At 39.3% G+C, this 26278-nt stretch overlaps 3 protein-coding genes across 3 annotated transcripts in view; 2 read left to right on the top strand and 1 right to left on the bottom strand.

The window, feature by feature from the left end:
- The window catches only part of SLC9A2 (solute carrier family 9 member A2), a 41291-nt gene extending 25593 nt beyond the window's left edge, over window positions 1–15698 (top strand). The window contains exons 7-12 of the mRNA XM_009557966.2: window positions 508–578; window positions 2013–2174; window positions 2720–2816; window positions 3723–3854; window positions 5732–5822; window positions 7969–15698. Coding sequence (XP_009556261.2) covers window positions 508–578; window positions 2013–2174; window positions 2720–2816; window positions 3723–3854; window positions 5732–5822; window positions 7969–8339 — 924 coding nt within the window. The 3' untranslated portion in view covers window positions 8340–15698. The remainder of the gene's footprint in view (window positions 1–507; window positions 579–2012; window positions 2175–2719; window positions 2817–3722; window positions 3855–5731; window positions 5823–7968) is intronic.
- Window positions 15699–15833: 135 nt separating this feature from the next.
- Window positions 15834–26215, bottom strand: MFSD9 (major facilitator superfamily domain containing 9). The gene is made up of 6 exons (XM_009557904.2): window positions 26072–26215; window positions 22887–22974; window positions 21543–21586; window positions 20132–20261; window positions 18026–18235; window positions 15834–17500 (listed from the first exon to the last, which is right to left on the bottom strand). The coding sequence occupies exons 1-6, from the start codon at window positions 26159–26161 to the stop codon at window positions 16710–16712; spliced, it is 1353 nt and encodes a 450-aa protein (XP_009556199.2). The 5' UTR covers window positions 26162–26215; the 3' UTR covers window positions 15834–16709.
- TMEM182 (transmembrane protein 182) overlaps window positions 26163–26278 on the top strand; it is a 38871-nt gene continuing 38755 nt past the window's right edge. Inside the window, exon 1 of the mRNA XM_054056294.1 lies at window positions 26163–26276. The gene's annotated coding sequence lies outside the window, so the exon portion shown is untranslated. The remainder of the gene's footprint in view (window positions 26277–26278) is intronic.

Raw genomic sequence — 26278 nt, 5'->3', positions numbered from 1 at the left:
TAGAGCACAATTCCCTAAGACAGTAGCTCAGAATTTGGTTCTGGGTATCTCAGCTCTGTCCTGTGTATCCTGAGGGGGCAGTGCTGATGTGGGGAGGTGCTGCCCACTCAGTCTCTCTTCTTTGCAAAGTCATACCTTGTTCACTGTCAGGCCTGGGGAAGCCGCTGAAGAAGGCCCAGGCTTAGCACTAAGTGGTTAGGGAACTTTAAAGAAATGAAAATATGGGAAGAAGAAGTTACCTCTAGATTCAGGCAGGACCTGAGCAAGACCGACACAGTGGAAATTAGCAACTAACTTCTGTTTTGGAGCTGTAAGCTATGGAAGCTTGAGGGGGAGAAAACATAATCCAGCTCTGCATTTGGTTAGACTATATTTAGTTAAACTGAAGAATTGTCCTGAATTCTGACTAGACTTTTCTGTTTTGAAGTGAGTTAGAAACTAATATATCTCAAGGCGAGCCAAGTGGTGTTTCTAAGCTTATGTAATGAACCAACATTTCCCCTTTAGTTCTTTGACCATGTGAAGACTGGAATTGAAGATGTATGTGGACACTGGGGTCACAACTTTTGGAGAGATAAGTAAGAATGGCTTTTAAATTTCTTTGTTATACAGGAGAGGCTGAACTGGCTCAGCAGCAAGAAATAAAAGTTGTTGGGTATTGTACTGCATTCTCAGCATTTTATTCTTGAAAATAGATGTTTGTTTTTAGAACTTGTGGGTTACAAAGGGAAAGCAGCACAATGTCTCTTAACTAAACCACAAGCAAGTAGAGCAAAATTTCCAGCTGGGAAGAAACATAAACCTCTGATCCCAGGGTAAAGAATTGTACCTTCTGAGGGTGCATGTCATCTCCATGTTTCTGGCTGTTTCAGAGCATTTACTGTATGTTTGCTAAACCTTTCATTGCACACAGCTTTCCTCCTGCAAATCATACATCTCAGTGGTGTTAAGTGAGGAGTTAGTTCCCTATTTGATAGGAAATATACAAAAGCTTTTGGGCTTTCTCTAGAAAGATCAAGGCACTAGCCGTCATGAAATACTTCAGAGATCCCAATGGCAGGTAGTTCCACAGTTCTTGATGCTATTGTTTAAGACTTGGTGTCACTTAAGAAGATTACCATTGGCAATACTTGAATAATTCATGTTTTCAGTGTAGCTGCTGAATCTTCATCATCATGGTTTGGATCTAACTCCCTTTTCTCAGAAGCACCCAAATCCTCTAGATCAAAAGCACAGGTATTGCTTGCCCACTTCTAGTCACTGCAATAATTTAGCCCTAGGAGAGAGGGCCAGGAAGAGCCCTCTCCAAATGACTTGAGAGCATGACAGTGAGGATACTGTCCTGACAGATGTATGACATGGGTACAACTTTCCTTTATTCAGCCTGGTTCTCCTCCGGTTTGTGTGAGGCCTTTAATTAACAGATTAAGGAGCAAAGAAGAGTCCCACCTCTTTGTGACCTTCAGAAACATTTTTGACCCAAATTCAAGAATAATTTCAGAATGGCCAAAGGGCAAAATAGTTTCTGATAAACAAAATCACCCCAGCTATAATCAATATTTTTTTACTAAGCATTCAAGAAAGTTGCAGTTGCTTTGGAGGAAGGGAGAACCTCCAAGGTTTTACAAAGGAAGGCTAAAATTTCAAAGAAAAAGCAACCAGTGTGAATGTAGACCTTTTCTTTGTTATTATAGTAAATATTTAATGTTCTTTTTATTGGTATGAAAATGAAGAATTAAAAATAATATTGTTTAATAACATGGAATACCTTAAACTTAAAAGCTGCTGCTAGGGAAACTGTCTTATTAACAAAAACATAGATGAAGTCTGCCTATCTGAAGCAAAGATGAACTTGACCCTTTATTATGTTACTCAGCAGTAGGTTATTAATATGAACAGACACATTCCCAGGGAACAAACTCCTTCACAATTGCATTAGCTACAGTATATTGGCACTTCTTAACGATACATGGTAAAAATTAACTGGTTGGGTTGGTTTGTCTCACACACAGGTTTAAAAAGTTTGACAATAAATACCTGCGAAGACTTCTAATCCGGGAGAACCAGCCCAAATCCAGCATTGTTTCTTTATACAAGAAGCTGGAAATCAAACATGCCATTGAGATGGCAGAGAGCGGAATGATAAGCAAGGTGCCATCAGCGGCATCTCTCAGGTGGGCAAGCGGTGCCAGTGTGGCCAAGCATTTCGTCTGGGTTAATTTATTTCACAGCCCAGTCTGTAGGCGGGATAATCACTTTTACTTGGAACGCTTTGTGTCCAAATGTCACCTGAACAGTAAGTGAACACAAACCAAGAGCATTTTGCCTGCAGCTCACACAGGAAACAGTGAGCTGTGCTTGTCTGGGAGCATGTAATTTTACAAGAGTAGCTGTTCACGGGAATATTGATTTGACATGTAGGATGGTTCTGGATTTGAACCAGTGCCTGCCCATCTGCTGTGAACAGCTATGGGGGAAGGCTGACGGGCATTTTGAAAAGTGCTTTAATCAAATTTACAATTTAATGTAATTTATATCAAATTTTGGAGATTGGGTTTCGAGCCTTACCACTGAGTCAAATGAGATCAAGGTTTCATTCCTCCCCGTTCCTCTGTTGTTTCGAAAATTTGTTTCTAACTCTAACAATCTACTTCCCAATCACAAAAAAAAAACATTCTTCTCTCTCTTTCCTCTATTTTCCTTTTTTATCCTGCTACAGTGAATATCATGAAGGAAAGATAAAGCCGCTTTCTCCTACTGAAATGGAAAACATGCGGGAAATATTGACAAAGAATCTCTACCAAATACGACATCGAGTAAGGATGAAGTTTTGCATACTTAAATATCCCACTAGTCATCTCCGAATATACTGTTTACCTTCCTAATGTCTTTGGGCTAGTACATCTGTTATACTGTAGCATGATAATGAATGCTGCTATTTACTTTTATTGTCTATGAATCCATATCCTGTCATACGTGCAGCAACACATTCATACTCTTTTATGTAAATAGCTTACTTTATCTTACACTATTAATAAAATCTAATTTTTTTGTCATATTACCTGCAATATGCTTACACTATTTAAAAAGTATCATAGGTGCAAGTTCAACCCAACACTGTCCACTTTTATCAGTATTTTGTTCACTTCATTATATGGGATTAGATTTCCCCTTTGCCTCCAGTGATGAAGTTGTTTGCATTAAAAGAAGAGGTGATGAGCTGGAAAAACAGTGAAATAAAAGCAAAAGGACATTTCACATTTACCCTCCTGTGGCAAAGTGGTTTGAATGCCTGAGCCCTTGGAAAACATTCAAAAAGTTGAGCAAGCTTTAGCTTGCTGGAGGTTAAAATTACTTCCCCCTAAGCGACTCATTTTATCACTTTCAAATGTGCATCCTCTATTGACATATTGAATGATCTGGTACAACGTGGTGGTAAACACTCTATTAAGCCAGCTTTTACCAATTTCTCTTTCATTATAAATATCAGAAGGTTAAAAACAAACAAACAAACAAAACAGGTGCTTATGAAGCAGGTGACTGAAAAAATGCTGACGTAATTACTCTTTTTGATCTTAATTATCTGCAATATGATTTTATTTACAAGGATTTACGATGGTTATTAAAATATTAAAGCAAAAAGCCTGTTTTGCTCTATGCGTATACTGGAACGTGTTTGACATTATGCTTTTCAGAATGTGACCACTGCTTTTGTGTTTCAGACGATGTCATATAACCGACATAGCCTGGCTGCAGATGCAAGTGAAAAGCAAGCCAAAGAAATTCTGATCCGTCGCCGGCACAGCCTTAGGGAGAGCCTGAGGAAAACGAACAGCCTGTCAAGAGAAAGACCGGTACTTGCATTTTGTTTGTTTTACAGAAAGCTGTTCTTTGTAGCTAAATGTCATGCAGAAAAAGACCCTTCTGAAATGTGGAAAAAAAAAATGAATCCTGAAGACACTGCACATGCAATGTCACACACCTTGACTTGCACGCATGGGCCCCTTGATTTGTGTTGACCCTTTCAGCAAAGCTTCAGTCTTGCAGAATGTGATTTGGGAGTGTGATTTGCTTCCATAATTTTATCTCAGAGGAGCTGGGCAGGCTCTGTTCACAGTGTACTTCTAAAAGATGGTCAGTATTCTCTATTGGTATTTTGATGAAGCATGAATGACCAAGGTCGAAAATGTCTTTGAGACGAACTATTTACTGTATTCTCCAAAATATGGGAAAAAGGACTTATAATCAAGTCAGAGTGAACTCTTTATTTGAAAAATGTTGTGGACTCTTTGGTATTCATGAAATGCAGTCAGGATTTCAGGTTTTGACACAGAACAGGAAAACCTGCTCTGCCAACAAGAAATGCTGTGACATAATAGTATTTAGCTTTCTGAGGCGATCCCGCAATACCTTCAGTGTAAACTTCAGACCATGTTTGAAAGGAGCATACTGATTCTGCAGTAAAGCTTATTAAAGATTATGCAGATCGTTTTCCCATTTTAGGTATCAGGGAAATTAACCATCCTATAAACGTGTATTTTCATGTTTCAGGAAAACCTAGTGAGTGTTGTCTTCGTTGATACAGTTGTCTGCCAGCAGCTGAGGCTGGAATGTTGACTCCAATAAGTGCTATGTCTCATTTGTGATAATTAACAGGGCTATTGTGGTGTTAATTGTGACAATAAGTCTGTTCCTGAATGTTTTTTTTTTCCCTCTCAACCACAGTTACATATGTTGTCTTTCTCATATAGATAAATTATCTACTAGGTGGAATAATGAAGAGATTCTGTGAGACTGAGACAGTTTGGGCACAGGGAGAGAAACAGGGTGTCTGACAGCTTTTTTAAATGCACAGTCTGCAACTGTAGAAGTAGTAATGCCTCGATAAGTCCACCACAGAGGGAAGCATAGTGGTCCTGAGCAACACAACAATATGTGAAGAGGAAAAATCCCTCATGGATAATAGATTTCCTTTCCATTGATTGTGAAACAACGAATGGTACAAGCAGGGGAGAGCTAGTAGACTATAGAGGTTTTAAAACATTTTTGTAACAAATGTAAGAAAGGATGCCCTTGAGAAATCTTTTAATTTCAAAAAAAAGCAACCTGGAAAGTACCTCTTATGTTCCAGGAAGTATGAGGTGTGCTCTGTACCCAGGACCTTTAGAGCTTAGCCTTGGGAAACAAGGATTTTACATCCTGAACTGGTAAATGATCACGCTGGTGCCTAACTTCTCCATCAATTTCGGTGTGACTAGTCAACTGTATAAAGTCATTTATATGCATAAAGTGCTTGCAGGATCAGAATACAGATTAGTTCTTGTGCCTGAGTTTCAGCTGCAACCTACTTTTTGCAGTTCACTAATAAAAAGTTCCACACTTCAGATGCTTGAAGTGATGCCATGTTTGCAGTGTGTGCCTTCCTTATGAAAACCTGTACAGGTAAGGTTTTTAGAAAGCCTGCATTTATTAACTTTGATCTCAGAGAGCATATCACTAGGCTTGTCTTTGATTAAGCTGCTTGAGACTACTCACTCTTTACCTTAGTTAGCATAGACCTCAAACAGCAAACAGCGTTGAGTATGTAGTAAAAGGTCACGTATTAGCTAATCCTAAACTACTCTCTAGCCCTTTAGCTACTTAAACTCATTGAAGCCTCAGCCGTGTGTCTTAACATACATTATGCAGGTACTTCAGATTACACTAACTTATCTTATATTGCTTTGCGTAGGCTGCTGCAAATACAAAAAGATTTCTTTCACTTCCTAAAAACACTAAACTCCCAGAAAAACTACGAGTGAGAAATAAAACATCTTCCAGAGGTAATAATTTTTTTTCCTGCTCTCTCTTACTGTGCTGTGCTCTTTTTACCTACGTAGAAGGAAATTTTGTCCAGGGATGACGTAGAGAAATCAGCATATTAACTTCCAAGTAAATATTGTTTTATGTTCACATAAAGCTTTTATTCTAGAGTTAATAACTTCACAGCATATTTTGAGGTGTTGAATATTTAGAAGGGGTCTCAAAATATTAAAAGCCATGGGTCCTAAAGCAGGTATTTGAGTGCAGAGAAATGCCCCAGCAAGCAGAGTCTTGTGGGATTTTTTCAGTTTGAATGCTGTAGTGGCGTAGTCCTGACAGCACATCTCCTCATGATCAAGCAGCAGCCTGAAACACTTATTCACCATAAACACTGCCATGCTTATTCTCCTTGTCTTTATTTCATAATGTCCAGATCTCTCTCTTGCATTATGACCCTATATGGTTTCTTTTGTCACTGAGATCAGGGCAGAGGGAACTGCCATGAGAACCAGCCCAGAGAGGAGAATGAGGACATGAGCTCTGGTTTATAGTTCTCATGCAGAACTTCTCAAAATCATATGATTTACAATCAAAATGTCTTTTTTTTTTTCCTTATCCTGCCTAAAATCAAGAACACTTTATACTGGAGTTCTTGAATTCTAACAGAAAAAAAAAATCTGGTGGAAGATAACCATTTGATGTGAAAATATTGCCCAATTCTATACATTACTTTTGATTGTTGCTAGTCGCATTACCATGCTTATACCATGCTCAGGAACATCTCCTGTAATGACAAACAACCATCAATATATCATGCTGGGAGGATTAAATCTCTGCATAGTCACTAAAGTGTCCTGATCCCTGCACTAATTAGTTTCCCACTCTTCCAAAGTAATTTAGCAACAGACCATGTTTTTGTCTGGTAATAATTACATCTTTGCTCTCCTGAATGTAGGATGCCTTTTATTTTGTAGTTGTTTCTGCAGAGGTCACCTACTGTCATCAACAATTAAAGAGGAAATGTGCCTCCAGATTATTCAATTGTCAAAAAATATATTATCTGACATATTTAGGGGAAAGAAAGCCTGCAAACACAGTCTGATGAAGACCTTCCTTGATATATACTTATCTGGGTGAATGGATAATTTTGTGGTGATATATTTTGTTGACCCCTTCCTCAATTTTTTAAAAGAAATAACATACAGGCTACTAAAGGAAGTTGTTCTTATGACATTTGCACAATACGCATTTCTTTGCTTTAATGTATTTAAAACGTCATATCCGAGTTATGTCTAAGAACAAATCCGAGGCATTCATAAATGATTATTATATTTATAAATAATTAATTTATTCAAATGACTGAAGTTTGCAATTTTTTATGAAAATGTTAATCAATTTAAAATAAATTGAAGATATACAAGTTTCCAGCTTGGTTTACTTGGTAGTGAACGTTTAAGGGTATTCCCTGAATGATTATGTCAGCTTTCACTTGACCATTTTTTACCCTGCTGTGAGTGAGTGAGTGAGTGAGTGAGTGAGTGAGTGAGTGAGTGAGTGAAGGAGTCTGCAGCACTTGCAGATTTTCCCTGTGGATTTTCTTTGGTATCATACATTCAGGAGTATTAAGGACAGGATGTTTCCTCCCAGCTGCACGGTGACCTTGAGAGATCCTTTGCTCAGTGAAGTATTCTCGTTCCTTTTTGCAAAGTCAAGTTTTTAGACCCTCTGTACATGTCATGCTTTGGGAATTCCTCCTAGATTGGATTTCATGGGATGTGTGGATGAGAAATCTCATTTTTGTGTCCTGCTTGGACGTAAGTGGATACTGGACTCCAAGTACCCCAGAGAGAGACAGTTTTTTTTCCACGCCCAGAGCCAGAACTGGGAAATTGTCAACTCAAACAAGGGGGTACTTGGTGATCAAGGAATGGCAGAGTGAGCACTTTCTAAAAATAATGGTTTTGAGGGGAGGGATATTTGTAAGTAAAATCCACCATCTGTCCTGTCAGAGTTAACTGTCTATTACTGGGTCAGAAAGCACTGAATTTAGGAAAGATGGGGAAATTTTTCTTCTATGGTTGCTAGTGATCATTGTGCTGCTATTTAAATATTCCTGAAATGGTAATATTCTGCACCTAAAATTTTAATTTTGTTTTCAATTAACAGTGGGTGACAGCAGCGACTCTGAGATGGATGCTGCTACCACAGTGCTCAACCTAAGACCAAGAGCAGGGAAAATCTTGAGAGAGCAGAGACTGAGACAGCAGAGACCACTACCTGAGTTTAGGGTGGAGTGGAAGAATGAAGTTGATGGGAGCCAGGATGGACGAGGAGAGCAGCTGGAGCCGACCATCTTGCCTCAGCCACCCATTGGGTTCAGGCAGCCACTGCTGACGAGACCAAGATTTGGCACTTTGAGCAGGGAAGATTTGACTGCAGACCATGGGTCAGCAAGACCTATGCCACCACCACGGTTAGTTAGGCAGGCCTCGCAAGGGGAAAGGCAGAGGAATAAGCCTGAGAACCAGCCGTACTGAACATAACAATAAGAGAACTATTGCTAATATACCATAGATGCATTGAATTAGGATTCTAAACTATCTGATCAGACTATGGGATCCATTTAAAAAAAAAACAAAAAACAAACAACCAAGCCTCAACATGGGTCTAACCACTTCCATTTGAGTAAAGTCAATGCCATTAACTAAGTGAATGGAATACTGGAGGAAACTGCAAAGTTGAAGACATGAAAAAAAAAAAAGAAGAAGTCTTTTATAAATAACTTATGGCAATGCTTTATTTACATTATTTCCACTCTTAAGATAGGATGGAAATGTGCCTTATCATATCATCTCTTGTGGAACAGTCATGCAGGTTCAATACCAAGTTCTGCATTGAAAATCATTGTTGACAGTCCAATGATGAATGGGTTCTTGGAAAAATTTTGTATCATTTCAGATTTTATTTATAATCAAAGAATATTTGTTTTAACCAGAGCTTTAATATGAATAACACTGAAAATTGCACAATGCACCTATCATATAGACTTTCTAAGAAGAATAAATATAATTCTTGAAGTCCAGTTTATTTGAAGAGCTGTGATGCAGAAAAAGAGGAAGAAGAGAAGGAACAAGCTGGAGGACCAGAATTGCAAATACAGCTTATAGAAAGGAGTTGCAATAGAAACAAGACCTGAATAGCTTGAATTTTTGCTTTCTGAATTTTTTGGCAATACGTTACCTTTGAAAGGTACTGAGGATCACCAAAGGAAATCTGAGTTACCCTGACTTTCACTAATGCCAACAGGATCTGAAAGCACCTAGCAAGACACCAGAAGCCCTAAAAAAGAGAAAACTTCAAGTGGATAAATAAGACTCTTATTCAAAATTGCTTTTTGCACCTTAGTTTCTTGGTGGCCGAGCAAACACAGCAGTAGAATAGTTGCAGATCATTGCACGTAGACAAAGCTAGCAATCTCCTGTTTGAGTCAGGGACCACTGAGACTCAAGCAAGCTCGTACACTCATGCCTGTGACCCTGGTCAACTTGTTTTACTTTGTTTCTTTATCTGTAAAAGGAGAAAGATAATCTTTTCTTTGTCTGAGCTATGCACTCCCAGTAACAAAAATGTTCCATCTGATTTGTTTGTACAGAAAAGCACAGCGGGGCCCTGGAATCAGATGAAATCACTGTGCACCTTAATAACACCCATAAGAAACACGGACTTCTTCATCCAAGCATAAATGTCTGCCATTTGAGTGCATATGGGAAGGGAGGGTGCATTAAAATAAATGATACTTAACTGTAGCTCTCAGGAATTTGCACTTTCTGTCCCACTTAATCTGTTTTAAGTTTTGAGCTTGCTTTAGCACAGAGATACATTTCAGCACAATGCAGAAATCATTTTCATTCTACATGTAACAAGATTGATAACTTTCATTGAAGAATGTACACTGTGAAATCATAACTTTTCATTTTCTTTAGCACATTGCTAAATCTGTGGGCAATAAGATCATTTTTTATTTAAGCTTGTTTTGAAAGAACTATTAAAAATCAGAATTTCCTTTTAAAATCACAGGGTAGCTTTCTTTCAAAGGTTTGTGGATGGGGTTGATAAATTAGTTTTATAAATGCAGATTTAAGACTTGCTTCTGACAGCTTTTCAAAAATATTTATTTCATGCATGTATTTGAAATATCAGACTTCCCTAAACTCTTTTATAGGCACAGGTCTTTTAGTCTTTTTCCTCAGTTCCAGTTATGGAAGTTTCTGCTGTGTGTCAAATGCAAAGTCTAAGCTGCAGAGAGACGGCTATGTGAACCCTAGAAATCTCAGTCAAGTGTTCATGGTTATTCTCAACAAATGATTTTTGTGAAGGCAATACTTAGCTATCCTTTACTGATCATCTCATGTTTGGAAACAAAACTGGGTTCAAACACATCCAGCAGCTTTATAAACAAATTTGAATTTGTCTTTCAACAGGAAAATATGTTTCATCAGTAAAACTGTCAGCAAGTACCCTGTCACTGCCTTATTGGGATAATATTTGAATAAGAAAGAAGCCTTGAGTTTGGATTCCAGTTTTCAGAACAGGTCCTCCTTCCTGATCAGACTGTTTAGATGAGGTGTTTTATATCAGGCCCATCTGAAATCTGACCAAATAAATAAATGTGAAATGTTGCACATCAGTATTTAGTTTACTCCCTGTGGAGCTTTCTCATTCATGTGCTGGTAATGACCAAGACATTGGCTTGTATCTGGGGGAAACTGCCTTTTTTTTTCTTTCAAATGGTTACCATTTTTTATGGCACAATTTTAAATAATGAATGGACGTTTCAGGAACCTTACTGCTTTGTCGGTTGTCCATTAATACAGTGCATGCTCTGATCATTGGCACTTAAACTGGGTGCCCCATAGTATAAACACATCAATTTGTATGTTGTTTTTACAAAATATGGTCTTAAGCTCTTGGTGCTTCAAAACACGCTAGCACATTGTTACCTTTCCAAAGCACTTTGAGATCCACAGAATACAAGCATCAAGGCAGATCTCCAGCATGATTACACTGTGAAGCAGAATCAAAAATCTCCTGGGACTCTGGTGTCCTTGCAATCCCTCTCTCCCTTCTTCACTTCTGCTCCTCCCACCCTTTTGCAGGCTTTTTTAGTCTACTGCTAGGTCAGACCCTCATCTCCTCTGGGAGCTGCTTTCTTGGGTGTTCTTTACAGTAGCAATGCCAGCAGCAGGGGAAAAAGGCTATGTCCCAAGTAGCCCTCCCCATTCAAGTCTTGCTCTGGTTGGGGTCAGAGGTTTACATTTTCCTATTTCCCCCTCCCCCGCAAAGGAAAACCAGGCTCAATAGCACTTTCTGGTCTTTCTGAAAGGTCCATCTAAATTTAGCTTGCAGACGAGATTTTTCCTCATGTTGTATCAAAGAAAGTTTGTCTGCCAGAGAACTAAATGCCCAATAAATCTGTCCTTGAGCACCATCTGATGGGGAAAGTCGTGTATTGACTGGGAAGATTTTTTGTTCGCTTTTTCAGGAAACCACATCTTCAGCAGCGACTGGGAAACTCACCAAACCCACACATCTTTTGTTTCCAGATAGACTCCCCAGTACTCTCGATAGTATTGGCATTTTACTGCTTCAGTGAGGAAGCACAATGCCCAGTTGTCTGGTTTTAGGGACAGTAGGAAAATATACATATTACACTCTGAATTAGGGCTTTCTGAATATTTCGTTCCTCCTTCAGCTGCCAAGAGACTTACAAATTGGAAGTAAATAGGATAAGAGAAGGTAGGCAAAGCAAAGGCTAGAGAGCAGATAGACATACAGTCATCTGTTTTAAGCAGATATTTGAAAGACAAAACAAGAATAATTTGCCATAAGAGGCAAAATTTTAAGGGCTGTCATACTTGGTACTAAAATATGCAAGTACCATTGAAACCACAGGTGTTCAACAAAAGAAAAGCATGCTGCATAACAATTTAGAAACTTAAGAATATACTTCCTGCTGAAGCCACATAGAAAATCATATGGAGAAACAAAGTTTAAAGTCTGGCCAAAACAACATGCATGGTGTTACAAGTAGTAACTTGGCGTCTCTGGGAGCAAACACACAGCACCCTGCCCCATTTTTTCAAGAGATGCCAAGTCCACCTTTCCCAAACACCAGCAACTTCCTAAGGATGACACTGCAAGAAATGTTTCAGCTGGTCACCATTTGTAAAATTGTCTAAGTTCTGCCAACACTCCCGCCAGCTCCTGAGGAAAAGACAAAGGATTTTGAAATTAGCCGAAGGAATGCTTTTTGTACAAGAGGTCTGCTCCTATAAAAATATGCTTGTGAAGATACTTAAAAAATGGCATCTGTAATATATTGGAGGCTCAGGCCAGAAAACACAGTGGAAAGGATGTCAGATACAAGCCTGAGAAACTGTGTCAGGACACAGTTGAGAGAGAAGTCATGGACTATCTGATTCAGGTGCTATTTACATCTGGAAGATATAGGAGAACTAACAGTCTTTTTTTTTATTCTCTCATTTTAGTAGATCATGATATAATACACTTTCTAGATAAACCTGAAGCTGTGCTTGACGCTGTCAGTTATGTGAATGACTGTGCGTAAACTGTCTTACAATTTTGAAGTGAAAGAGTTTCATCTCCCTCTTGGCCTGTTTATTAGATGGTCAGCTAAATGAGAAGCTACCTAAAAAATGCCTGTTAGCTTAATTGTCCTCTGAACAATTGAAGGAACCTTAGCATTTGGGAGTTATACAAAGGTGGGGCTAAAAATTGTCTTTCTTGGATACTGTGCTGAGCCACTTGAGAATCTTCTCCATCCGAAGAATTCTTCTTGCAGATGGTAGGCAGATCTTCTAATAGGATAACACAATGGCAGGTTGCGTTAGCATTGTTTCTTGCCCAAGAAGGCAAACACTGATGCAGTTCCCATAACAGCACTGACATGCTTTGGAAGCCTTTTTATCCTGTCAGATTTGACAGATTATGAGAGACTAAAATTGCAATGGGGAAAATAACACTTATACAGACTTCTCTGGTTAAGTCTCAATGTTTTATGATCTGATGATTTGCAAGTTATAACAGCACCCTAATCAACACAGGTTTTGTTTCAAAACATAATTATTTTCCTTTTTGTGGCAAAGTAATTTTAAATATCCAAGTTTACTTCATTTACTTTTCATATCTAAAACCACCTATTTATTACAAATTTGACAGAATGGAAGAACAGTTCCTATCATCCAGCATAAAAAAAAACCCTCAAAAATATATTTTTGAAGGTAAGAGAGGATTAAAAATAACTAGAAATCTCCTTCTAAGTTAACACAATTGTTTTTCAAGACTCCCCTTTCTCCCCTTTCAGAGAAGATCTACAAACTTTCATTTTTATGAGAAGGAATTCTGAGCTCCGTTCACTATCACGATTCTCAAGGTTCAGGCTCTAATATACTCCCTTAGAAGATTCACAATCAGCTCTTTGTAAATGAGCCTTCAAAATTAGAGCAATAACAGCAGAGTTGAGTCTTGGGTTTTCAAATCCCAAAGTGCCAAGCTATAAAGCATCATTTACCCAGGGGTACTGCACAGCACCCATAACCAAATGGGGGCTGCAGCACCTGAACATACCCACAGAGGTTCCCATCAGCTAGTATGCAATGACACTACAGACTGCTTGAAGTAATGAGCAAGCCAGTTCATAAGCAATGCCTGTCCTATTTTATTGCTGCATTACCTGCTCAATAATCAACCTGTTCTCAGAAAATGAGAATGGTATTGACCTCTGTGATGACACTGCAGTGAATAATTCAAAGAGAATGAAACAGGACGAGAAAATGAAACCTTCAGAACTGATATGTTTTTAAAGGATCTTTTCAAGTAAGTGCAGCAGACAGAATTTTCATGGGCCTCATCATTTAAAAGCAACAAAACCAGTACATATCATATGCTGCCAGCTGCTTTACAGAAATAAATTACTACATTACATAACTTCTTCAACATCAGCTGATCATAAAGGTCAGAAAAGTAGCCACTGCTAAAAAAGTGCAAATTTCAAAACATAAAGAGCAAAAAAACCCACAATGCAAAATTAAAGTAACAGCAAGCAAGAGAAAAATTTTAGTTTGCAGTTATTTGCAGGTACAATTTTTCTTGGTCCATATTCAGATCTCTGTTTTCTTAGTCTTCAGATACCACAATAGGATTCAAGAAACTGCTGAGTAATTCTGTAGACTATAGCCAAAGATAGCTGCAACTGCTCCTCCCTCAAGGTAAAAACAGGGAGTCACATCTCCAGGGATGTCATTTACTCATCCCTCTCTGAAACTGCACAGTTATGGCAACTACGAGACAACACAGGGGATCCACACAGGGTTTCCAGGCAATGTAATAGTAGCTTAAAGTATTCTATCTCAAAACTGGAGGTTCTCTATTTTCTTTTATTTCTTCTTTTTCATTCAGTGTGAAGCCACTTCTTGGCTGAATCCTTGGCTCCTGTGCCTTCTGTTTGAAAAGCAGGCAGATTCAAATGATCATTAGAAGGAACAGCTTGAAGAAAAAAAGAAAACACCTTCACTTCATAGTGACTTAAACACCTCTATTTCATGCCACAGCAGAGGAAGAGACAAAAAACCACAGCAACAAAGTAACAGATGTGGAATGTCACTTCATTTTATTTCTATGCCTTAAAAAAAAAAAAAGTGCAACTTTTCCATAACTGAGGCATTACAAAGAAATGTTTCTGCAGCACTTTAGAAGTTATTTTGGCCTACAAGTAAAAAACTTTTCTTCTGTAATATCAGTTGCAACATGTCCCTGAGACCACAGCCTTCCACAGAATCCTCAATTTAACTATTTAATTTCATTTTTATTTAGCCTTTTATGGAGAACTACTTTTCAAAATAAAAATATTTGCCAATTGTGGAAAGCACTTTCTTCACTTATGTATACACAAAACCAGTGAAGTTTTGAAGTCTTTATAAGCAATATTCAGGCTGCTGTATATGTCAGTACAAACTGAATTCTATGGTGTTTAGACTTCAGCTTTAACCGGTGCAGCAACTTAGAAGGGTAAATCTTGTTAGCTCATAACCAACAAGTATAGGAAAATTTACTAAATCTTTCATACATATTAGTTTTTTATGTTTTTTTCCTACCCTCTTCCTTCACCCCTTGCTATAGCTGCAAAACGTAAGTACCTGACTCACAGAAGGGTAAGTTTAGATTTAAAAAAAAAAAATAATGGAAAGAAAGAAAACAGAAAATTTAGGGCAAGAATGTTTCAGGGCATCAAGCAAGACAAGAGGTGGTAAGGCACTTGAAAATGCATCAAGTACCTAGGGTGAAATGACACCCAGACTATTATAATAAGGAACTCTGAGAATATGCACTGAAATCATAGCAGTAGTAAGACACACACTTATTATGTCAACATACAGAACAACTCAGAGTTCAATACATATTGCCATGGTGCTGCCACTGGAATCGTTGAGGTTTTAACAAGCATTTAAATGATAGCAAGCACTGGAAAAGGTAAAGAAGACAATAAAAATAACAAAATGCAAAACACTATCTATAACTCTTCTGAATAGAGCAACACTATTTGCAAGGATATGTTCAACGAGATAACTAAATTGCTTTTTAATCAAAAAAAGTCCAATTATTTTATGTACTTGACTTTGTACTTTCATCAGATAATACTAGGAAAAGCATATAGGATGTTATCTGTGCAAAATACATTTTTCTTATGTTTCAAATGAAATACAAACAGTGGTCACTGGCAAGTAATATGACCTTGAACAGTAATTAGCACAGTAGAGTGCTACAATTCTCAGTCCAGCTGAGTAACCTCTCCTTATGAGTTAAACAGTGAAGATAAATGTAGACTAAAATACCAACAAACAGGTTTTTTCACTGAAATGTCACTTATGCCTCCAGAGATGAGAGGGAATGCATTAATCCATATCCGTGAACTATTGCTAGTTGCTCCAGGAACACCTTTAACAGTCATTCAAAAGAATTAAGAAACAAATTTATTCTTAAAATGAAGGTAGAAACGTTGCACAGGAAATATTAACAATTTATGACAAAGTTGCTCAGTAGAGGTTATTACTAAAAGGAAACAACCAGTTCAAGTTTCAATAAAGCTTACATTCAGTCTCCGTTTCAGTCTGAATGACCCCGTATTATTTTAAAATTGTCCATTTTAAGCCTTCTTAATACATGAAGTTAGCATATACCAAATTCTGTTACCTGGGTAAGACCAGGAATCAGCAGAGGTCAGACAGCTGCCTCAAGATGTCTAATCATGCCGTGCAGCAAGTTTTGTAGACCAAGTATGCTTAACAAAATCCCATAAGCAAACACTCTGTTAATGAAGCCACTGTCACAGCAGTCAAATGGCAGCAGACCACAGCATAAGAAATTCAGGTTAACAAGCTACATTGCAAATTCTCCTTCTGATTAAATAATACAAAAATCACCTCTGATTAAATAAGAATAATTTTCTGTCTTTTATCAATCTATCAATCTAAATACCATTTCAAATGTGAGATGCAAGAAGGATTTGTGTATTTCATGTGAATTTTTTTTTCCCCTCCAAGAAGGTTAAAAATTCATTAAAAAATCTCAGCCAGTACAATATGGCAACACCTGTCCCTGTCATGGATGTTTTAGCGGTACCAGTTAGAGTAACATTTGTTGAGAGTTAACATCCTTGCAGCAGAAATATTTGTATGTACCAATACTTTCTTCCAAGTGAACATAATTTGCGCTCTTAAAAGATCCTGTTACTGTAGGATCTTGTACACCTGTAAAAGTCTGACAGGTGCAGGCAGGTTGATTCACTTTCCCTCTCCTGTAAGATACACCCATGCAATCCATATTTGCAGCTATTCATTTTTTAACTTAACATTTCCATGGCTACAGTATTTTTGTTTGTTTCCATTCATTATCAGAATAGCTACTAAAGCTAGTCCAACCCCTAGACCTGGAGGGCCACAAGGACTGAACTCCTGAGCAATTCCAGAAAGGAGTGGGGCAATGATACGTCCCACTGATGTCACAGACTGTCCAACACCTAGGAGGGTACCACTGGCCTCATTCCCACCAATGGTCAATTCAAGATCAATGATACAAGTACGACCTATAGTAGTTGAAAAAGCTAAGAACGTAGAAGACAAAATGACCATCCATATGCTCAGCGCCGACGCATACAGGAAAATCAAGGTGCAGGTAAGAGTGCTGGAGTGCAACAAAATTCTGTAAGTATTGTGCTGATAGAGTCTCGTTATTGGTCCGAGCAGACAACCAGCCAGGACTCCAAGTGCACTACTATAGCTCAATAGGTATCCAGCAAACAGGGGTTTCACTCCAAATCTCTCCTCCAAGGCCAGACTAAAATTACTGTAGTACAGCAGTATAGCAACAGACATCAGCAACCGCACTAGAAATATATCCCACAGATTGGAGCATGCAATTTCTTTAATCCTTTTCAGTACTGTTGTAACTTGGATCCACGGAGACCGGAAAAGACTATCACTTGCCATAGCTCCATTAGATCCTGATTTCAACTGCAGGTCATTATCTGCTTTTGCTGAGAAACTGCCTGTTCTTTTGTTGCCTTGTTGATGTTCCCTACTGCCAGCGTTTTCTTCACTCCAGGGTAACATCCAGACAAGACCTATATAGATCAAGAAATTAGTTGATTTTATTCAATTGCGTTAACTTTACATGGAAAACATTAGTCTGACTGTGAGTCTACTTAGTGTAAATCACAGATGTGTAGATCAAAATTCAAAAAAAAGGACTTTAACAATCATTTCACTTTAAAAAACTACAAAGATTAAATCTAGTGTTATTCACAGTATCATTTCAATTCTAAATGAAGTGAATGCAAGGAATGAAAACACTGAGGTGACACATTCACAAATGTAAAAGCTAAAGCCAAAATTCTGATTTTTAGTCTTCGTCTTTGGGCATATTAAAAAATCCCATTCCTGTGTCTGAATGTGATAAATATAAGATTATCTGTTTCAAAATTCTTGACCTTCCACACAGGTTCAAATTCAAAGGATTTTATCAGTATACAGAACATGTATGCCTTAAATGATAAGCACATCATAAACTGAAGGTATTACAAATAGCATAAAAACACAAAAGCGATGAATGAAGGGACTTAAGACACAAAATATGAAGTAAAACTTACCAGCATTCAGAAGGAAGATAGAGGCACAGATGAATGACGTGTGATAAAAGCCATCTTCCAACTCTGCAAGGTAGCCACCAACAACAGGCCCCAGAATGAAACCCACACCTGAGGCTGCATTGAAGCGCCCCATTACTAAAGGGCGGTCTCTCTCAGAAACCAAGTCAGAAAGGAGGGCTTTAGAGATGGAGAGAGTGTGTTTGAAAATACCTACAACATAATATAAACAAAATAATAAACCTGCTCAGTCCAAAAGATTAAGAATGGCAAAAGCTATCTGAAATGTCAACAGTCAAAATCTGTATGATTGATACTTTTAAGATTCCATTAACCACTAATTTTTCAGTGCTCGAGCCATGCAGCATGTTGGGCCATGACCATCATCCTGGCCGCTTAAGGATTTAGACTTTGGAATCAAAATTATTCAGGCATCTGTGTCAAAGGACTGCTCCTGCAGCCCTGCTGAAAAAAGTGGTAACTAAGCTGAGTGCTGAAGCGCACCAAGAATAAAATACCCACTATAATAGGAACTTGTGGGTGGGTAACAGTGGAGTAGGAATGGCTTGTCTTTTTACGAACATAGGTCTGTACCAGCTTTGCTGAGTATGAAAATTTCCAGGATTGTAACACACAACTCATATGGGAAACTGGTGGGTGGCAAAAGAAGAGCACAAAAGGGTAAGGATACTGCAGGAATAATACTAATACATTCTTTTATGTATTACCAGGGTAATGCTGTCACAGTCACATGCTATTAGTATTACCTCTATTGAGTAATCAAGTATCAACCACACAACTCATTGGCAAATTGGCTTTAAATTAAGAAACAATATTAACAGTTCCTAAATCACAGAATCACTAGGTTGGGAAAGACCTTCAGGATCATGGAGTCCAACCATTTCTATCAACCACTAAACCATGTCCCTGAGCATCTCATCCACCTGTCTTTTAAATACCTCCAGGGATGGTGACTCAACCACCTCCCTGGGCAGCCTCTGCCAGTGCCCGATGACCCTTTCTGTGAAAAGTTTTCTTCTGATGTCCAGCATGAACCTCCCCTGGTGGAGCTTGAGACCATTCCCCCTTACCTCGACCCCTGTCACTTCGGAGAAGAGGCCAGTTCCCTCCTCTCCACAACCTCCTTCCAGGTAGTTGTAGAGAGCAATAAGGTCTCCCCTCAGCCTCCTCTTCTCAAGGCTAAACAACCCCAGCTCTCAGCTGCTCCTCATAAGACTTGTTCTCCAAGTCTCTCCCCTCACCAGCTTTGTTGCTCTTCTCTGGACATGCTCCAGAGCCTCAACATCATTCTTGTGGTGAGGGGCCCAGAACTGAACACAGGATTCGAGATGCGGCATCACCAGTTCCGAGTACAGGGGCAGAATAGCCTCCCTGGCCCTGCTGGTCACGCTGTTTCTGATACAAGCCAAGATGCCATTGGCCTTCTTGACCACGTGGGCACACCGCCCAGCTGGGGCAAATCAAAAGTATGGGCCATAAAAATGCCCTTTAGTAGATGTGTTCATAGTAATAGCAACGTTTATTGTATCAGAAAATATGCAAGAAGTGTTCAGCTATTTTGAGAACTCCGATGTGAACCCTGACACAAACTTAGCTTCAGTGCTACAAACATACATGCTTTTGCACAACATAAATATTACTTTGAAGCAGTGACCTAAACTTTCAGCCAAATTTTGTAGTATCGCTTAGAGGCATATTTTCAGCATGAAAACAAACAAAACCATGCATATCATTCCATTTTCCACTGCAAGTGCAGGTGAAGATTTCCAGCAGTGACCTGGCATACTGTTACAACTAATATTACAATAATCTCTTTCAAGGAATCACTGCACTCCTGTTCTCATAAAATTCAGCTACGCAAGATAGTATAAAAGTTGTGACAGCTGTTGAGTGCATATTTAAAATTATTCTCAGAAAAAAAGTCACAAGAATGTTTGATTTGAAGAGATTTTTCCATTGCCAAGGTTCAGCTGGTGATGCTGGGTGATGATGCTATGTAGCAATCCACATAGCATGACTTTTCTAGCAGTAATTCTCAAACTGAGATGACAGGGAATTTAAACTGCAAAATGGCAAGTGTTTACTCACCTACAGGGACTCTAGAAATGGCAAACAGGAACACGGTGGTGGATGTTCCAAGAAGGAAGTAACCCAGCGCGCTGAGGAGAATACAAGCAAGCAGGGAATACCGTCTTCCTACTATATCACTCCAGCAGCCCTTTCAGAAAGTGGAAAATTGAGATTAGCTTTCTGTAACATTTAACTATGTGCAGTGAACAACCAGTATTTCCAAATTAAATTGAGAAGAGAGATCAAAGCACTGACAATGAAAGCTTAATAAGTTTATTACACAACATTCCTAACTACTCAAACTCTGGAAGTCACAAGCTGAGTTCTGCCCTGCTGGCAGTGCACCTGCTGAAACTACGATTCCATTTAATGTTACGCATAGAGGTTTTTTAAAAAATAATTTCTCTCAAAAATAAATTCCTGCAAAAACCACCAAGAAATATTACCACCAGGGGCCCTCCAAAAATGTTATCACAACCACAATATATGTTTGTATCAATGGCCACTACGTACTCGACACTTGCTGAGCATCCTAAAAGGAATGATCTTGGCTACGAGGAGTTTGTCATCTGAGCACAGAGAAGCAGGAAGTAGTTATGAGAGGGGCAAGCAGCAAACTTGTATGCAGCTTGTTTATAAATCAGCCTGATTCCAAACAGGAAGTAGGTTTCTAAGAAGTTAGGCAATAGTCTTGCAGTTCAAAGAAAATGCCACAAGACTATAGAACCAAAATATCCCAAGTGGCCTGCATAACAAACCCTGAAACAATTTTTTCATGTGACACTCAAAATCTACTCTCTTGAAAGCTAGGAGGTACCAGGGTAATTAATTAAAGGTGTTCCTGGCTAATTATAGGGATCTAAGGTATTGACAGGTAAAGCATTCATTCAGGTTTAATCTTTGGACTCTTTCCTAGATTAGGATGTAAAACATCAAAAGCTAACAGAAAATAGAACCAAACAAACTCCAAACATGCAATCTATGAATTCAGGCCACATGACGTATTAGAAAGCACTGCTCACTAAGCAGGGAAAGCAAACTCTAGCTAACAGGCTTATAAAGCACTGACCTTTGAGACTGCTTTTTGGACAGGCTACTACATTGAAGGAACCTGCTTTACTAGCACCAACACTGAAGAGGACCCTGTGTGACTGCAACGTGCTTTGTAATGTACATGACCCCAAATCTGGATTCTAGTTTTTGTCCAAAGACTGTATTCTGTTTAGTTCTTAAAAACTTGGCAATTCCCTATAAACAAAACAATCAATTTCCATGCAAACTAAAAACTGAATTCTCCAACCAAAAATGCTTATACGAACACTATGAACATTTTCTAAATGTCAAGAAACACTATTATTAACCTCATCTTTTTTATTCTTAAAATCCATTGGAATACCAACATAGTCAGGAACACAATGTTAGAACTCACCACAAATGTGCTGGAAAATAGTTGCATTACACCATAAAGAGATCCTAAAACAAACAGGTAAAAAAGCAGTGTTAAATATTAAACCTATTGTTTTTCAAAATGAAAACCGCATGAAGCTTTAAATGAGAGAAATTCTGGGAATAATTTACTAAAAGAATAGGAATAGGGAGCAGGAGAAATCAGGAGTAGGGTTTAGCACACAACCCAGGAAACAGTTTCAGGGATGACGAAAATCAAATTGTGAAAACCTGTAAAACTACGTAATGAAGAAGGATGTTGCGTTGTATCGTGTAATAAAAAACAGGCCTTGGCATTTACAATTGCTTTCCCAGAATCAGGACAGTATTTCATTACTGGGAGGCACTACTTACTTTCCACGTGGCACCTCAACCTACTACAAGGCACCACAGAAGCCCTGAAGAACTCCCAGACCCTACTCTTCCATTTTGGAGGCTAAGAGTTTAGCAGCAGTTAGTGACAGAAAAGAAGCAAAGAGAAACCTCTGCCAGCTTCTTTCATTTATAAGAATACGCCTCAAACTTCAATTTATTTCAAAGTTAAAAATCAAAGCAGTCTGTTGAAATGGAAACATTTTTGATGAATTGCTGCTTGAAATACTACTCGGTCAACTCAGAGCAGAACCAGAATTATTTAATGAAAAGTGCTACATTTCATTCAAAATAAAAAGCAAGGTAATAAAAAACTGAATAGAGCCCATGTCAACCACATGTAGCTCTAAGAAATTATACTTGTACCATCACAAACCATGAACAGGACCATCAAAATATGAGAACTTTAGAACCACAGGACTTATTTTACCACTTCATTTTTTTACAAGTCCAAACCTTCAGAATTTACTTGTAAACACTCTTTAAAGATGATAAATATTTTGACAAAAGACAGCTGCCAGGAATTTAATCAAACTGGGAGCGATCATAGGCATTGGAAAGCTCAGGAGAACCAGCTGCAGAATTACTGTTCGCAAAGTCTGTAAGTAACAACAAAAATAAAAGTAATACCTCTGGCTCCCATAGATGCTGAGCTGTGAATTCTTGGATGCTGGAAAAGCAGCTGTACAAGTACTACTGCAAGATTTCTTTGTTCTTTCCAAGGATGCTCTTTTCCAAGCACCTGCTTCTGGCTACTGTCAGAATGCCAGGCTGGACAGATCTTAGGTCTGACACAGGATGGCTGCCTTTACAGTTTTACTTGGAATTTGGCATTACCTTTTATTACACTACTAGCAAGGAAAAATTACATTACAATGCCAAATTTGCAGTAAGGCTCATTCTAGTTCACATTGTCTTATTCTTTATGGTACATCAGTCGAGTACTGCAACTCACCTATTATTCCGGCAACTGTATGACTTGCTCCTAGAGATTTGATATGAAGGTTCATTAAAGGAACAACCATGCTCACACCAAATAAATCCTGAAAAGAAGATATAAAAAGTTTTAAAAACTGATCACTTCTACAAAGATGGTGGCAATCTGGCTTAGTAATGATCAATATTTTTTAAAATGTTACATTATTTCCATAGCCACATAAGATTAAAAGAATTTTTTTCATGACCAATGTGGTATGTTGTAAACCCTACAATGCATTCTGTATGCATAAAGTTACAAAAATATGTAAACTGAAAGATAAAGGATTACCTCACAGAGAAGTTAAAACTACAAAAACACTGATTTTCTCTCTCCATACAATCATTCCAAAGATATATATTTAAACATTAAATATTCCTTTAATGTATATTAAACTTTATCTGTTTAACAAGACAAGTACTCAGTACTAGCATTTTAAATGCAAACTGGTCTGCAATTTCAATCACCTAAAAATACTTCTTACCTGTGCGAAGAGAGTATATTTGGAAAATCTAGAGTATTTTAACTCTTAAATATAATTAGGAAGAAAACACGGTAAATGTAAACCTACTTACAGGTAAACGTAGGGAAAAGACAAAAACATGAAAAAAAAAAGGAAAAGGCAAAGCATAAGTGAAAAACTTTTTGTAATAGGAGGGCAAAGGACACTTCCTTCTTACTTTTTATCTTTTGTTAAGATAACTGCAGTGACCCAGTAGTTCTTTCAGTGTATGCTCCTGGCACGGCATACAGTGTCCTATATCAAAGCAGACCCTTACAGAAGAGCTCTGTTGGAGCAAGATCACCTTTTATCAGTGACTATATGAACTGAACTGGACTAGCCATAATCGGTATGCCCAAAGCCAGAATAACTGTAACAACGTGGATCACTAAGTAAATTCTCACAGTCTGTCATTAAATATATTTTAATAGCCGAAATTGAGACTTATAAGGTTAGAGCCATTATTAAACACATTAGCAGGAGCAATCAGACCACTTGACTTACGAACACCTTCAGTAACACAGTCCTAGGGCTCAGTAAGGTATTCCAAGCACTCCATGCAAAATCATGGAAAAATAGAATAAACCAGTTGGAAGGGACCTTAGGAAGTCTCTAGCCTCGTTTTCTGCTCACAGTAGGGCTCGCTCTGCAGCCAGATCTAATACCTCAAGGCTTTATGTGGTCCAGTCTCGGAAATGTCTAAAGATGAAAACTGCACAACCTCTCTGGCAACTTGTCCTATTTCTTGGCTGTCCTCACGGTGACTTTCTGTCTCTCTCTTGCCAGGTACCATGTTGAAAAGCCTGTCTCCAGCTTCTTCTTTACCTATTTGCAGGCAGTGGAAAGGCGTATGCCTGGCTCCACTCAGCCTCTTCTCACCCTGCCAGTCGTCCTAGTGGCCCTCCAGGGAACTCACTCTGATCTCAAAACAGTACTTTTAAATGCAGCCTTATAAATGCTTAGTGAAGGATGAACAGTCTTCCTTGTTCATATAGCTCATGACATTGCTGACTACCTCTACTCCCCGGCACACTTCTGGTTAATGTTCAGCTTGCTCCCCACCAGGCCTTACTAGCAGAGCTGCTTCCCAGCCCACATACTTGGAAGGAGTCTTCCTTCTGCAGTGCTTGGAAGTACAACTTGCTGAGTTTCATAAGGCTCTCGTCAGTTCATCCATCCAGCCTGTCCAGGGCCCCCTAAACCACACTCCTTATTTAGGTGTCATCTGCAAACCTGAAGAAAGGTTCAATGACAATTACAATATCTCACAATATTCTACACTCTCTGAAAGGTCTGATTTCTGCATGTACTCCAGCTTGGTGTCAGCAACATGGTACAGAGTTGCAGAAACATGGTGTTGAAAAGTAAAGTAGGAAGAAAAGCTTATTCTAACATATTTTTCCCTAAAATATTAACTCCAGGATGGAAACCTATGAGACTGTTTCTACTGCCTAACGGTTGGTAAGAGAATCCACATCTGTATTTCACAGTGCAAATCTGTACTCATTTTGTATTCATTTTCCAAGATATTCCTTTTAATTTTAAATTAATTGAATGATACTTTCCCTGAGGCTCAGGAATCACTGAAGAATACAATCCTTCAAACCTTCTTTAAAGTCTATGTGCTGTTATTTCAATAAGAGGTGCTTTTTTTTCTGGAAAAAGAATGGGTTTCGTGGTTTCATTTTGGGGGTGGTGGTGCCAGTTCACACTGGTATTTCAAGAAAAGAAGGAACAGCTTGCTGATAAGGCAAGCCTTAGCTTTAAGGGTGCTGCTCGATTCCATTTCATTCACAGAATAAAGCCCAAACGCTTGACTGTTTGCACCGATAAAACAATGCAGCCGCTACAAACCACTATTGCTGCAAACATTTTGACTCCCAGAAAGCAGCTGAAGCGATGTACCACCCCAAAACCCAGCAGTTTTACCTGGAGACACTGCGGGAGCCCAATACGAGCAAGGACACGGGGATATGCACTAGGCAGAGGCGGGGGGTGGGAACAGAGAGGGCTGGGGCCGGGTGCCTACCCGATCATAGAATCATAGAATGGTCTGGGTTGGAAGTGATCATTCAGTTCCAACCACCCCCTTACATGGGCAGGGACATCCCACTAGATCAGGCTGCCCAAGGCCCCATCCAACCTGGCCTTGAACACCTCCAGGGATGGGGCAGCCACAGCTTCCCTGGGCAACCTGTGCCAGTGCCTCACCACTCCCATGGTAAAGAAATTCCTCCTTACGCCTAGCCTAAATCTGCCCCTCTGCAGTTTATACCCGTTCCCCCCTCGGCCTTTATAAAAAGCCCCTCCCCAGCTTTCTTGTAGACCCTTCAGGTACTGGAAGGTCGCTATAAGATCTCCTCAGAGCCTTCTTTTCTCCAGGCTGAACAAGCCCAACTCTCTCAGCCTGTCCTTGTAGGGAAGGTGCTCCAGCCCTCTGATCATCTCTGTAGCCTTCCTCTGGACCCGTTCCAACAGCTCCATATCCTTATCTCCGGCTCCGGACAGCCCCGAGGGGATCTCACGGCTCCAGGGCCGTCCCCTCCCCTTCTGCCCCCAGTGGCAGCCCTGGGGACGGGCAGCAGGCTCCTGTGATGCAGGAGAATTTCCCGACCCGAGCCGCGCCGGGAAGGCATCACGTTCCCCCGCCTCCTCCTCTTACCAGGAAGCCCACGGCGTAAAGGCACCGCACGAAGCGGTCGCAGTTCCCCGCAGCTTTCCGACCTCCATCCTCCTCCTCCTCCTCCTCCATCCGGGCCGCGGCTCCGCGGCGCTGGGCATGCGCGGCGCTGGGGGCGAGCTCTGAGCGCGGTAGCGAGGGCGGGCGGCGCTGTTTCCTGTTCCTCAGGGCAGGAGGAGAAAGGGGGGT

Source organism: Cuculus canorus, chromosome 1 (genome assembly GCF_017976375.1).
Source record: "Cuculus canorus isolate bCucCan1 chromosome 1, bCucCan1.pri, whole genome shotgun sequence".
Lineage (NCBI taxonomy): Eukaryota > Metazoa > Chordata > Aves > Cuculiformes > Cuculidae > Cuculus > Cuculus canorus.
This window is presented reverse-complemented; position numbering and strand designations above follow the sequence as displayed.

Excerpts from the sequence above, each read along its gene's own strand:
- MFSD9 (XM_009557904.2), bottom strand. The coding sequence starts at position 26,161 with ATGGAGGAGGAGGAGGAGGAGGATGGAGGTCGGAAAGCTGCGGGGAAC. Across the intron at positions 21,587-22,886 it reads TACAGTTGCCGGAATAATAG|GATCTCTTTATGGTGTAATG; the intron begins GTGAGTTGCAGT and ends TGTTTGTTTTAG. Across the intron at positions 18,236-20,131 it reads CATTTCTAGAGTCCCTGTAG|GTATTTTCAAACACACTCTC; the intron begins GTGAGTAAACAC and ends ATTATGTTGTAG.